Source organism: Prunus dulcis, chromosome 5 (genome assembly GCF_902201215.1).
Source record: "Prunus dulcis chromosome 5, ALMONDv2, whole genome shotgun sequence".
Lineage (NCBI taxonomy): Eukaryota > Viridiplantae > Streptophyta > Magnoliopsida > Rosales > Rosaceae > Prunus > Prunus dulcis.
Window position 1 is genome coordinate 5,207,099 of NC_047654.1, and position 14,357 is coordinate 5,221,455.

General features: G+C 36.5%; 2 protein-coding genes across 3 annotated transcripts in view; both read left to right on the forward strand.

The window, feature by feature from the left end:
- Positions 1-8,491, forward strand: part of LOC117627416 — a 35,907-nt gene extending 27,416 nt beyond the window's left edge. The window contains exons 52-64 of the mRNA XM_034359511.1: positions 280-461; positions 641-1,147; positions 2,495-2,672; positions 2,769-2,905; positions 3,519-3,645; positions 3,887-4,108; positions 4,200-4,559; positions 5,115-5,273; positions 5,369-5,653; positions 5,732-5,947; positions 6,069-6,121; positions 7,070-7,178; positions 7,814-8,491. Of these exons, the coding sequence (XP_034215402.1) occupies positions 280-461; positions 641-1,147; positions 2,495-2,672; positions 2,769-2,905; positions 3,519-3,645; positions 3,887-4,108; positions 4,200-4,559; positions 5,115-5,273; positions 5,369-5,653; positions 5,732-5,947; positions 6,069-6,121; positions 7,070-7,178; positions 7,814-8,161 (2,883 nt within the window). The 3' untranslated portion in view covers positions 8,162-8,491. The remainder of the gene's footprint in view (positions 1-279; positions 462-640; positions 1,148-2,494; positions 2,673-2,768; positions 2,906-3,518; positions 3,646-3,886; positions 4,109-4,199; positions 4,560-5,114; positions 5,274-5,368; positions 5,654-5,731; positions 5,948-6,068; positions 6,122-7,069; positions 7,179-7,813) is intronic.
- Positions 8,492-9,380: 889 nt separating this feature from the next.
- Positions 9,381-13,064, forward strand: LOC117628776 (poly(U)-specific endoribonuclease-B). 2 transcript variants are annotated; one of them, XM_034361301.1, is made up of 8 exons: positions 9,381-9,710; positions 9,809-9,886; positions 9,973-10,041; positions 10,440-10,514; positions 10,603-10,671; positions 11,143-11,751; positions 11,942-12,013; positions 12,653-13,064. In XM_034361301.1, the coding sequence occupies exons 1-8, from the start codon at positions 9,597-9,599 to the stop codon at positions 12,803-12,805; spliced, it is 1,239 nt and encodes a 412-aa protein (XP_034217192.1). In that variant the 5' UTR covers positions 9,381-9,596; the 3' UTR covers positions 12,806-13,064. The 2 variants fall into 2 exon arrangements, with proteins under 2 accessions (XP_034217192.1, XP_034217191.1); XM_034361300.1 differs by having other exon boundaries at positions 9,465-9,710; positions 10,425-10,514.
- Positions 13,065-14,357: the final 1,293 nt, after the last annotated feature.

The following is a 14,357-nucleotide window of genomic DNA, read 5'->3' on the forward strand; positions in this document are numbered from 1 at the left end:
GTCATTGAGAGTAAAAATTACTAGCCCCATATGTTCAGTCACAAGTCTGTATAAGGTCATAAAAAAGGTGCTATTCATGAGATTGAGGGTAAGTGTTCAAAATGAACTACGTAGAAGTGCAATCTTGATTTCATCCTTAGTGAACTTTCAATTTTCCTTCCAAGTTCCATGAGGTTTGCATTTTATCAACCAACTGTTCAGAATTTTTCTTTTAACTACGGTCACCATCAAGAGATTTTATCTTATACACTTTGGCAAATTTTATTACTATATTTTTAGGTTCGATTAGAAGACACCGACTGGTCTTTTCCTGTCCAAATTGTAAAGGAGGACACCATATCTCTTGTTTTGAGGAAGCATCCTGGTACTAGGACATTTTTGAGAACAGAAATTCGGGGCTATGAAGAAGGCTCGCGTTTCATCGTTGTGTTCCGCCTTGGATCAACCAATGGTCCTATCAGGTACTTGTGTGTTTCTACATGCACAACACACACACACAAATATAATGTGTACATATATATATACACACATATTTAATATATATATATATATATGAGAGAGAGAGAGAGAGAGAGAGAGAGAGAGAGAGAGAGAGAGAGAGAGAGGATGTGACTAACCTATTAAACCTTTGCATCGTCAGAATCGAGAACAGAACAGACAACAAAACAATTAGCATTCGACAATCGGGTTTTGGTGAAGATGCCTGGATTCCCATAGCACCTCTTTCGACAACAAATTTTTCATGGGAGGATCCTTATGGCCAAAAATTCATACAAGCTAAGGTTGACAGTGAGCTAGAAATTGGACCTTGGGAACTCGATTTGGAAAGGACTGGGATATGTTATGCAGAGGAGGGACTTGGATTACAATTTCATGTTATAGAAACCAGTGATATCAAGGTAGCAAGGTTCACAAATGCCACAACTTCAGGGACAAATTCACATCGGCAACTTGCTGGAAATTGGGGGCATTCCCACATGCCAAACACCATTCAAAATAATGGTGCCACACCTGTTGAGCTTATAATTGAGTTTGGAGTTGTAGGGGTCTCTATTATAGACCATAGACCAAAAGAGGTGTCCTACTTGTATTTTGAGAGAGTCTTCGTATCATATTCAACTGGTTATGATGGTGGGACAACAGCCAGGTAAGAGCATCACCTTCTTAAACTCCATAACATTTTCTTCAACATGTGATTCAGTTGTCATTTTATGTGAAACAGGTTTATCAAATAATAGGAGCTATTGAATACATTAATTAGGACTCTTGACTGACAGTTACCTCACTTATGAAACCAATAGAGGATACAATAAATACGAAGCAGTGTAAAAGGATCATTTCTTTTGCATGCCGAAAAGAATCATTTTAATACTTAAGAATGTCATATTGATAGTTTATAGAATCAAGGACCTGTTTGGTATTGTTGTGACTTTTAAAATACTACTTTCAATATGTTGTGAGAAAAATTAGCCTTAGTAAACCAACCAAGTGTTTGGTGAACTGTGGCTGTGAAAGTATTGTGAGTATGAAGTTTGAATCAAAACCCTAATAAAACAGTTTCCTAATAAAGTTTGAATCTGATGTTTACAGGCATTTCCCTATTTATAGGAAATATATATGAATTATAGATGCATTTTCTTAAATATTAAATGTGGGGATGTTATTGCATGGCAAATTTGTTGGGAATAAATCCCACTGGCATCACAAATAAACCGATGGAAAGCTAGAAAATAATGAAGCACCAAGATGAAAATGAGAGTACAAGAGCCCACCAAAATAACTTCCACAAATATAACTATCCAAAGCTGTGAACTCTGTGACCATTTCTAATAAAGAAATAGCATCTTAATGCCTCATGGTATTCTCATGGTAGGTAGACTCAACCAGCCCTAATGTTTCTTTAAAACGTGCAATGTGCGCAGTAGAGTCCTTTTGGTTGGGAGCAAATTGTGTGGCTTCTTGTAGCTGTTATTGCTCTGAAGAGGTTAGGTGGCCAGTAGAAACATCCAGCTAGAGTAAAGATTCATAAGAAAACTAACAGGTTTCTTTTTATTTTAAAGAAAAACAACTTTTTTCTATGTTTGGCCTACTCTTTGGGGATGAAAACATCCTTATTGACAATTGTTAATACATTTGTGTGTGAGACATAGAAGAGACAAAGGTTAATACATTTGTGTGAGAGAGAGAAGAGAGAGGTTGCACAGCTTGTTTTGTTTAAATGTGTGAACAAAAATACGGGTAGATGTATATAAAAATTAAAATTGCTTTGGAATTTTATTTTAATTGTTTGAATATGTGACTATCATTTGGCATTATTGAAATTTTTTGATCAGTTTTTCTTTTTTCCACCTCCATAGTGGAAAGTGTGCTAGATTTTAATGACTGAAGCATCTTCTGTCTGTAACTCCGCGTTATCAGCTCCATCATCACTCAAATGTTGCTTTGCTTATTAGAAATAATGCTTACACCAAACATTCGTGTTCCTTTCTGCCAGGTTCAAGCTCATATTGGGCCATCTGCAGTTGGACAACCAGCTTCCTCTAACATTGATGCCAGTGTTGTTGGCTCCTGAAATGAACTCTGACTTGCATCATCCAGTGTTCAAGATGACAATAACAATGCGTAATGAAAATATTGATGGTATCCAGGTGTACCCTTATGTTTATATACGGGTAATTCTTTTTAACACGATGCCTAAAAGGTCTGTATCAATTGCAACAGTGAGATGTTTGCCTAAGCTCTGACCAAATTTTATGACGACATGATAGGTAACCGAGAAGTGTTGGAGGCTTAATATTCATGAACCAATAATTTGGGCGTTGGTGGATTTCTACAATAATCTACAGTTAGATCGTGTACCTAAAAGTTCTAGTGTCAAAGAAGTTGATCCTGAATTACGCATTGAGTAAGTATCACAACTTGTTTTTGTGTCCTGAAAAACTGCAATTCATTGGACTTGCAGTGATATAATTCTGGTGTGCTGAAGTGAACTGTGCTTTCTCCTTCACCACCATCCTTATTTTTGGGTGGTTAAGTGCATATGCCAAGGCTTTGGCTTTTTTTATTTATTAAAAATCAACTTTCATGTTCAAACTATATATCAGTGTATAATACTTATGTGAAAATTAATAAACTTGGTCCATATCCAGGTCATTTGCAATAGTATTAATTATGTTTCCTTTTCTTGTGAGGGTTCTCAGTGACTTCGTATTTTTTACCCCTTGGATTGGTACTGTCATAATTCTTTCTTCAACGCCCTCGCTGCCAGTTTGTAGTTTTCTGTCTTTGCTGCCTGTCAACTATTGGGTTTCCCCAAACCTACTAAACACAGTATAGCATGCGTGTTGCAATAGTACATCTAGAATTAGTAGTGTCATCTTTCTACTTATATTGCAAACTTTATAACTCCGTCTACTGATGGGAAATAGAATTATATTGTCAACTAGCAGGAACTTAATCTTCTGTGATTTGATTATGGGAGTGACATTTCCTTAATCTTTTTCCCCCATTCTTTCCAGCCTAATAGATGTTTCAGAAGTTAGGCTGAAGGTCGCATTGGAAACAGCGCCGGCTGAAAGACCTCATGGGGTTTTAGGGGTGTGGAGTCCGATACTATCAGCTGTTGGAAATGCGTTCAAGATTCAGGTCAGCTCTCTGGCTTATCTGGGTGTTTTTACTGTGCATATTGGGTGGTTCTATAGTTGAATGCTATGATTTTCTTTCCAGTTTTTGTATTGACTTTTTTATTTTCAATTTTTCCTACTCAAGTTTGTAAGTATTCTTAAATTTGCAGCATTCGTATGGCCAAAATGTAGACTTATCTATTATGTAGTGGTAATATTGGGATTGACGCTATGCTCATGACACTAATATCTCATTGCTGCAGGTGCATCTTAGAAGGGTAATGCATCGAGACAGATTCATGCGGAAGAGCTCCATTGTTTCTGCCATTGGTAACCGTATTTGGAGAGATCTGATCCATAATCCTTTACATTTGATATTTGCTGTTGATGTACTTGGTATGACAAGTTCAACTTTGGCATCTCTTAGTAAAGGGTTTGCAGAGTTGTCAACTGATGGACAATTTATGCAACTACGTTCGAAGCAGGTAAGTTCTCATATTAACCTAGAAAACAACAAAGAGAGAAAAATTAGCAGTTCATTTCTATTACAGAAGGCTAATTTTGACATGGTTTCAGGTATCATCAAGGAGAATAACTGGGGTGGGTGATGGAATTATGCAAGGTACAGAAGCACTTGTGCAAGGTGTTGCTTTTGGGGTGTCTGGAGTAGTGAAAAAACCTGTAGAGAGTGCTAGACAGAATGGGTTCTTAGGATTTGTTCATGGGCTTGGACGTGCTTTCGTGGGAGTGATAGTGCAACCAGTCAGTGGGGCATTGGACTTCTTCTCATTGACTGTTGATGGAATTGGAGCAAGTTGTTCCAAATGCTTAGAGGTTTTTAATAGCAAAACAACCATCCAGAGAATTAGAAATCCCCGAGCTTTCCGGGCCGATGCTGTACTCAGAGAGTATTGTGAGAGAGAAGCTGTTGGGCAGGTAATTTGTTACCGCTTTTATGTAAATTCTATGTGCACCACTAGAAATTTTATCTCCCATTAGCCAGAGAAACTATGAGCCTTTTCTTAACTTTGTAAACTTCAGAACAGAGGATGAGAGTTGACTGGTGAGAAGGGTGACTTGAGTGATGGATGGAACTATTTACATTAGTAATACTGCGAGTCTGAGCGAGTAGGATACAGGATCCAAACAATATTTGATGGCTTGGTTTTTGTGAGCCTGAGATGGTTAAAAGTTCAGGATGAAGCCCTTATGGAGTTTTTGTGATTTTAATTCTTAACTTTAATGAATCATTGTTGAAAAGCTTGAAATACACGTTGTATGAAATATAAATGAAAAGTATCTTTTAATTCTTAACCCCTGAACTACAAAAGTTGTGAGTGTTTGGTATTTTGGTTTGACACTGCTTCAACCCAAAAGAAGTCAGCTAGGTCTTATCATTTTCAGGAAAAGGAGTGTAGCTGTAGTCAGTCACTATTATCTTAATGTACACTTCTTATTTATTTTTATTTTATTTGTTTTTTTTTTTCGTAGATGATTTTATACCTTGCAGAAGCACATCGGCATTTTGGTTGTACTGAATTATTCAAGGAGCCCTCAAAGTTTGCTTGGTCCGATTATTATGAAGATCATTTTGTTGTGCCTTACCAGCGAATTGTTTTGGTGACAAATAAGCGAGTCATGCTGCTTCAGGTTAGTAACAGTCTTTGCTATAGCCTATGGATACCTCTGTTGTATGTTACCAAGTTTGTCTGCTTGACATTCAGTCTCTTTTCTTTCCCCTTTAGTGTTTGGCTCCAGACAAAATGGATAAGAAACCTTGCAAGATCATGTGGGATGTACCTTGGGAAGAGCTTATGGCCGTGGAGTTGGCAAAAGCAGGCTGCAATCAGCCATCTCACTTGATCCTCCACCTCAAAAATTTTAGGAGATCAGAAAATTTTGTACGGGTTATAAAGTGCAGTGTTGAAGAAGAAACTGAGAGACGAGAACCCCAAGCTGTTAAGATCTGTTCTGTAGTACGTAAGATGTGGAAAGCATATCAGTCTGACATGAAAAGCATAATTCTGAAGGTCAGTAGTGTACAAAAGTATTAATTCCTGTAGAGGAGGTAGGATATACCAACCCCTAATATGATTCTCCATTCTCAGGTTCCATCAAGCCAGCGACATGTGTACTTTTCCTGGTCTGAAGCTGATGGGAGAGAACATCGTTTACCGAACAAGGCCATTACCAGGCTGAGAGAGCTCCCATCAGACAGTTCTGCATTGGATGGTAGGAGATTTGTTAAACACAGTATTAACTTTTCAAAGATTTGGAGCAGTGAACAAGAATCCAGAGGCCGATGCACAGTGTGCAGAAAGCAGGTAATTTAGTGTTCATCCTGCTGTACCTGTGTCCAGTTTTGGAACTTTATTGTCTTCTGGTCGAGAGTTTAGAACCCTGCAGTGGTGCAGTCTTAGATGAAACGTTATTTCATACGTTCAGGTTTCGGGAGATGGTGGAATCTGTAGCATTTGGAGACCCATTTGTCCAGACGGGTAATTATGATCATTGTTTTGTTTTCTATTTTTCTTGAAAACCTTATAATGTTAATTGCATTTAATTCTATTTTTATCAGTGACTATATATTTTTATTTATTTATTTGGCGTGAGATCTTGAATGCCAATACTTGTGCAGTTCAATTTCTTGATGGCCAAGTTGTAGAATCCTTTCCTGACTATAATTGCATCTTTCTATGCATTAGTCATAGGACTTTTTAGTTTGGAGTAGGACTTTTCATGTGAATTCTCTGTTGCCACAATTAAAGCGCTGTTGTTTCTTTCTTTGTTAATATTTATATGAATGTTGACATTTGCTTTAAAAGACCCCCAAGTTTCTGTCAGGACATGATTTGAGCCGTTTAAAGGCTACTTGTTACCAAACCTTACTAAGTTTGAGAAACTTCCTTTACATTCTTGATCAACTGAAAGGGACTGAAATGTTGAGACGATGCTTTTTCTGTAGCTGAGCTAAAGCTTTGGCGGCTAGGGAATATCACAGGTTTAAACTCCCACCCGTCCTATCCCACTTTTCGCCAATCAAAGGATAAAAGTCAAGACGAGACAAAAATAGTCGTTTGTGGTTCTCTTTTATCGCCTTTTATATAATGTGATTTACAAAAACGAAATTCACGTCTCAAGTGGTGCCATCAAGATGCTATATGTTGCAAGAAAGTAGAACCCTGGGTTTCAATTTATATTCTAATTTCAGTATCCTGAAAGTATGAAAGTACTGAATAATTGGGTGGAGTATGGACATCCCCTGGCTGCTACCTCTACTTTGTCTCCATTCCATGTTGTAATTTCTGTTTGTGGTTGGTTTGTATATCCTGTTTGCTTTTCTTTTCAATAAACAAGAAAGTATGCATTTCACCACCAGATGCTGCTAACTCACTTGTTATCATTGCAAAATTTGAAGAGTGTTTGTTTGTTTTTTTTTCTTCCAGGTATGTCTCCATCGGTGATATTGCTCACATTGGCAGCCATCCTCCAAACGTTGCTGCAGTTTACCGTGAGGTTGACAGATTGTTTGCACTTCCAGTTGGTTATGACCTGGTAAGAAATTTATAATTAAATCACAAATGTAAAACCTGGTTAGGTTTGTTTTTCGTCTGGGTATAACCTAGTTAGGCTAGTCTCTAGGATTGTTAACATTTCTAGGTCATCTCTCTCGATGTAACTCTAGGATTATTAGAACTTCTAGGTCCTTGCTTGGCTCCACTGTAGTATGGCTTCTCTCTCAATGTAACTTCCTGGGAGAGTAATCAATGAATTGTGGTGTTTTCTTTTGCCCCATCTTCAGTTGAAATATGTATGTTTTCTTTTCTTATATAGTCAAGTCATGTGTGAAATAGTCAAAACACCATTTGATTTGTTACCAACAACAATTGGAATGAAAGTAGGGGATATTGGAAAATCTGATCATAAATCATTCACTCATTTTAAACTACACAGACCGTGTAGTCATGATCTGGATTGAGATTAAGTTTGTTCAATATAGTCTTACCGCTACAGTTAGTGGTGACTACTTTGATTACGTACGGCATTGAACTATGATGAGTCCGATGCAGCTTGAAGTTTTGTGAGAAGCTTAATGGTTCCTATTATAGAATGGCATTTTTCCGGTCAAATATTGATGACCTCTCATTGGTCATCTATTATATAAATGGTTAATATATGTACATATGCAGGTATGGAGGAACTGCATGGATGACTACACAACACCAATATCGATTTGGCATCCTCGGGCTCCAGAGGGATATGTATCTCCTGGATGCATTGCGGTGGCGGGATTTGTTGAACCCGAACTTGATGTAGTGTACTGCATAGCTGAATCACTTGCTGAAGAGACGGAATTTGAAGAGCAAAAGGTTTGGTCGGCTCCAGATTCTTACCCGTGGGTGTGCCACATTTATCAAGTCCGCAGCGATGCTCTTCACTTTGTGGCTCTAAGACAAGCCAAGGAAGAATCTGACTGGAAACCTACGAGGGTTCTTGATGATCCTCAGCCTCTATTGGACTCACTAAAAGAGACCTGAAAATGTGGGTCTATATTGTAAGGCCTTTCCAAATTTTGCTAGTTAAATTTCAACCAAAAAGAAAAACAAAAAAAAAGGGCTTGATCATACATCAAATTCTGAGTGTATAGGACTGTATAGGATAGCATGTCTTCTCTCTTGTTATAATTTTTTTATGCAATTTGCATCTGATAGTTGAGGCAGCTTGTATCACTATGATGTCTCTCTATAATCCGTTGCCAGTTGATTTCCGGCATGAAGTTGATACAATGCTTACCAAATATGGGTGAACAGATCGTCAAATTTCATAATTCTAAATAATGACTCATCTGCCCAGAAATTATTTTTTAATGACTTATGCCATTTTATTGGGCCCATTTCAATTCATTGAGTAATCAAATCACTTGTTAATTATGTATATAACATTGTGAAGTTTGAAGATTCATTTTACAAGCGTACCGAAATTTGCTCGGTACCCGATGTTTTGGCATAATTCCACCTTAAAGCAATTCAGGAGTTTAATTGTACCCTTATCACTACCACTACTTGAAGAAGCCAAGCCCTCTTGCGGTCGCACCCACTATTGCATAAAATATTGTCGTAACAAATTTGTACAACTTTTTATACATAAAAAAAAGAATATGTGAGTGCCCGTGCCAAGTGCACTGGGGACTGGAAGCTGCCCCACACATAAATGTGAGTGGTTCGGCCGTGCCAAGTGTCAACACACTTTTTTACGTTTTTTTTTCCTCTGCTGTTTCATGGCAACCACCAAATTTGCCGACACTCTTATCCGTGTTGAGGGGGTTATGCATGTCTAGCATCGACTTCTTACGACCTCAATTAGCAAAATATTATAATTCATCTGTTAACTATCGATCTCGAGAGAAATTTGTTAACAAACTCACAGAATATCCTAATGAAAAATGTTATTAGGTTTTCTACTCTCTTTATGTTTTCACATAAAAAGTGCATAATGATTTTCTTCCTTTTTTAATTTAATGAAATATAAGATATATTAAAATTAAAAAGGAAAAAGTGGCTTTTTAAAATTGAGGAAGAATCGTCTATAAAATCACATAAATTTGACATTCGTTAAATTTCTTTAATATTCTTTTTTCTTTTTTTTTTTTGGTCGTAATTTTCTTAGTTTTGATCATATTTAACAAGTGTCAAAATCACAATGGTATTAAAGAGGAACCCATCCTCAATTTGACGGAGCCAAAGTAATGCTCTTTAAAAATATCCAAAATAACAATAAGTTTTTTTGTTTAACAAAATGGTTATTAAATCATTGACCAAAAAAAGCCAAAGCCAATCCAAATCCAATCCAATCAAATCAATACACTTCCTTATTTACAAAGTTGCCATTCCCCGCCACTCCTTCACTCCCAACTACCTTCTTCATCTTCTTCAACCTTTCGGATCTCTCTCACCTTTCCATTTGTGAAATTCAATGGAGGGTCTGATCAAGGGTTTGATCGATGTGGCGCTCGGTCACGACGAGAACAGGAATGAAGATCCGGGCCCACGGGACCGGGAGGAACAGTCCAGATCCACCTGGGCTCAGGTATGCTACCACCACTCTTATTTTTCAAAAGCCTTTTGAATTTCTCGATCTTAGAAGAGTTAAATTTTGGTGTTGCTTGTACCTGCTGAAATACGCAGGTAGTGTCCGGGGAGGAGCAAGATGAGAATGACAGTGATCACCCACATGGGTCCAAGCAGAGTCATTGGAATCGACAGGTTTGGTTTGGATTGCATTGGGGTTTTTGGGTTTTGGTTTTGTTTACTGTGAAATTAATGTGAACTGCAAGTGTGAAAACTTGCAGGAACAGAGTCATTTGGGGCGTGCAGAGTGGGACAATGTGGATTCGGAACCTTCAAGGCGACCCCACAAGGTGAATTGTATATTTTAAGTAGTTAATTTACTTATTTGTTTGAAATTTTGTTATGGGATTTGGATTTGTGGTAGATTGGATTTGTTGAAGATCATTGTTCTAAATCTGAAGAACCCATTTTCTAGAAAGAAAACATCTTCAGGTTTTTTTACATAATATCCAAAATTTAATGACTGAAGCATAAGGAACAATGAAATTTAACGATAATCTTCCTTTTCATAGAGGATCAGGCTTCTCTATTGGTTATCATATAGATGATATAATGAAAGAAAGTATTCGTGGTTTCGAAAGAACTTATCATCTTCATCATCATACTTAAGTGACCTTTTTGTTTTGTGGGTTTTAATGTCCTTTTTATCTCTTCATGTGTCATATCCTCACAGATATCTCAAATGCAGGCTGCACATGAGGGATATGAAAGGAATGATGATGGTGGACGACATGGTTATAACCAAAACTACTCAAGGAGGAAGGTTTGTCTTATTTTAATTATCTGATTAATTTTAATTTAGTGGGATTCATTTTGAACATTTTGGTTATATTTTATTATCCATGTTGAAGGATGAAGAGGAAAATAAGGATGGCTGGGAGACTGTTGGAAAGAGGCCTCCAAGGCAACAACCACACAAGGTTTGTTTTCTTCGTTTGAGTTTATCAAACATCAAAAAGGCACCTACAGATATTGGTTCCATTTTCATTATCTGGGGGCATCATAATCTGTAAACTGTCAAAAAGTTTGGTCTTAACTTTTTGATGTTGGGTTATAGTTTGTTTTCCAGTAGATTGGCTTCTTAGCTGCTTTTGATGTTTTCCTAGATAAGTTGGGCTTGTAGCCTTGAAACAGTTTCATCCAATATCCACGTAGGGCATTAACTAACTTGTACTTCTATTGAGTTGAAGCTATTAGAAATTAATCTTGAATTATATGAATTACAGACTTCTGCTACTTTTCCTTTTTTTCCTTTTTGACTATGCAACATTATAAGTTCATAACATTCTGATCTATTCTATTTCCTAGAGGTCTTGTCTTATTAATTTAAGTTTAAAAAAAATGAATTTGTAATCTCCTTATGTAATGCTCGCTAAATAAAAAATCAACAGATTCAGATGGGCCAGTGGAATGGATATAAACGGCCTTCCACTGAGCAAGAATACTCTGATGAGGCTGAAGTAGGTGCTAAAATAGAACCTTCTGAAGAAGAGCTTTCTGATCTGTCACAAGCTTGCAGTAAAATCTGGGAACTTGATTTAAACCGTTTAGTGCCTGGAAAGGACTATGAAATTGACTGTGGTGGAGGGAAGAAGGTCCACCAAAAGGAAGATTTGGCAGAAGGCAGCTTATTTACCTGGCTGAGTGAAGATATATTCAGGAGACCTACTTTTTCTCGTTTCTGTTCTCTTTTAGATAATTACAACCCAAATGAGGGGTGCAAAGAAGTTATCACATCTGAGGAGAAGCAAGAGCAGGCTGCATTCATAGAAGAAATCAGCAGAACTGCTCCCATTAAATATCTTCACAAGTATCTCTCACGCAAGGGCATTCTATCTGAGAGCTATCAAGATTTTAAAAGAACATTGACCACTCTCTGGTTTGATCTCTATGGCCGTGGTGGTACATCTGCTTCCTCCTCTGCTTTTGAACACGTTTTTGTTGGAGAAATTAAGCAACGTGGTGAAGAAGAGGTTTCGGGCTTCCACAACTGGCTTCAGGTTGTCTTCTACGACTTACTCTTTACCTATATTTTGCATTTTTATTGTATCTTATCATTTCAACATAAATATGATGTTAATTGAGATGTGTGTTTGGTATTATTTTCTTGTCTCTTTTTTTTTCTTTCCCCATCTATCTAAAGTTGTCTTACTCTTGAATGCTAAGTATCCTTATTCTATATCTTCCCAGTTTTACCTTGAAGAAGCAAAAGGAAGAGTTGACTATCAAGGTTATATTTTCCCCCGTCGACGTGGGCAAACTGTAAGTAATTCTATCAAGTGTTCTGCCTACAAGGCTACAAGATAGTGGAAATGGAATTACTTGAAACGAGATAAAGCTCTCTTACACTTTCTTGCATCACATTTAAGGGTATTTAATTATGATATTATGTTTAACTGAACTCCTTATGGAATATGAAGTAACAAAACATTCAATAAATTATTAACTGAGAAGTAAATGATACAGTAATGCAATGACTTCTCAGAGTTGATTCCAACTGTAGAAAGATGCAAGAATAACTCATGAAGGTCTCACAATTTGAGACTTGAGGTTGTGCATTGATGACTTGCGCAAAGATATTTGTCTTTCTTTTTTGTTTCTATTTCCAGTGTTAACAAACATACTAAATCATATTTTAACATTAAATATCTTAATAATCTCATTGAGACTCTTGAAGAATTCATTACCGTGGAAGCAAATTCAGAGCTTAGCTTCGAACAGAACTTCCTTTTATGTTCAGTTTATGGTAAAGAATGGTTTCCCTATTTTTGCTGCCCCGTGAGGACGGAACTGAACTTTTAGCATCATCTCATCAATTTTTTTTTCCCGAAACCTGCCATTCTTGAATATGAATTTTTGTCCTGCTCTGACTTGGAAAGTATTATGTATACTAAATTGCAGCCAGACTCTGAAACCCAGTGGCTTACGATCCAGTTCGAATGGAACGGTGTTTTGAAAGCTGTATCAAGCACTTTAGTTGGAGTGAGCCCAGAATTTGAAATTGCATTGTACACCCTGTGTTTCTTCANTGGGTGGAGAGGACAACCATATTGAGCTGGGTCCATACCAAGTTAACATAAAATGCTATCGCTTCGGAGACAGAATTGGATCTGTGTTTCCTATGGCATAGTGTTGATCTCAGGGTTTAAACCAAGCAACTTATTGTCCTATAAGATTGAGTTATGTGTAGGTGAAATTATACTGAAAGTACAGGGCAATGACAATAATTTGTATTGGAGTGTACAATAATTTGTATTGGAGTGTGATAAGATTTGTAACTTATAATTGAAGCCACCGTTAAGAATTTTATGCACAACTAGCCTTTCTTCGTAATTTCCCCCCTGCGGATGAAAAAAGAAAGAAAACATCACATAAATTCAGATGAAACATTTCTGTATCATACTTCAGCTCAGTTGTGTATACAGGCTGATAGCTGACCAGGCTATGGATGCTGCGGAGCTTCTGGCCATCTCTAGTTCTTCAATTGCCTTTACTCATTTCGTCTTCGTTGTGAAGAATTTCAAAATTTTAATTTGACAGAAACCAAGCAAATATCTTCAGCTTTTGGTCTTGGAGAAAGGAAAATAACGAGAAACTCAAACCTTTCTTATTTATTTAAGAAAAAGCATATTAGAGTTTGAAAATTGCATAAAAACGCAACCATCCAACAGAAAACGTTTGGTATGAACTCAAGTACATTTTGCCCCGAATTGAATTTCTAAAAAACCAAGAACTAACATTCACCCACAATATAAAAAAAACTCATTCATAATTCATTTATTAATATTTTACTAAAAATATTTGACTTATTAGGGTAATGAATTATCAGAATCGGAATATAATCAGGTTATGAAACCATCTATTTGCGTGGGAATCAATTTAAGGCCGAAAAGTGACACATGTCTGGAAAAAAAATAAGATTGAAATATGATCCAAAACCAGGGCCAGTTCCGAACCATATTTGTAATCAAATGGATTTATTTAGCCTCATTAAAACCTTGCTTTAAAAAATTCCCGAAGGAGGAAAACTGCACCATCTCAGTTTTTCTTGGTGATTGTACTTGGTTTTTTTCCAGTATCAATGAAGGCTATTTTTCCTAATAAAAAAAAAGGGTTGATTTGGAATCAAGTGGATTTTGGATTATAAATTTTACCATCCTTTTTAAACTATACGAATTTGTAACGTTCAGATATGAATTTCAGACAAAGTATGTAATTATATTATATATTGAGAATTTGAAATTATTTATATATAGTAATTACAACAACAATGACATGAATAATTGAAAGTTTATTAAGGAGGGTGTATTCAATTGAGATTTTAATGGATTGTTTTGAAGCTTAAAAGTATAGTGGTATTTAATTATGATTTTTAAGTAATCAATAAAAGTTTGGTGGTATTCAATTAGAATTTTTAAATAATCAATGCAAGTCTGGTGGTATTCCATTAGGATTTTTAAAAGACAAGAAAAGTACCGTGGTATTCAAAAACTTACTGATTTTAATGTATTTCATTATATTGTGTACTGTGTGAGACTTTTGAGTGTGTGATATAAATACCAAATTACATAACAAATCTCAACCTCCTATGCTTGATTCTCATACA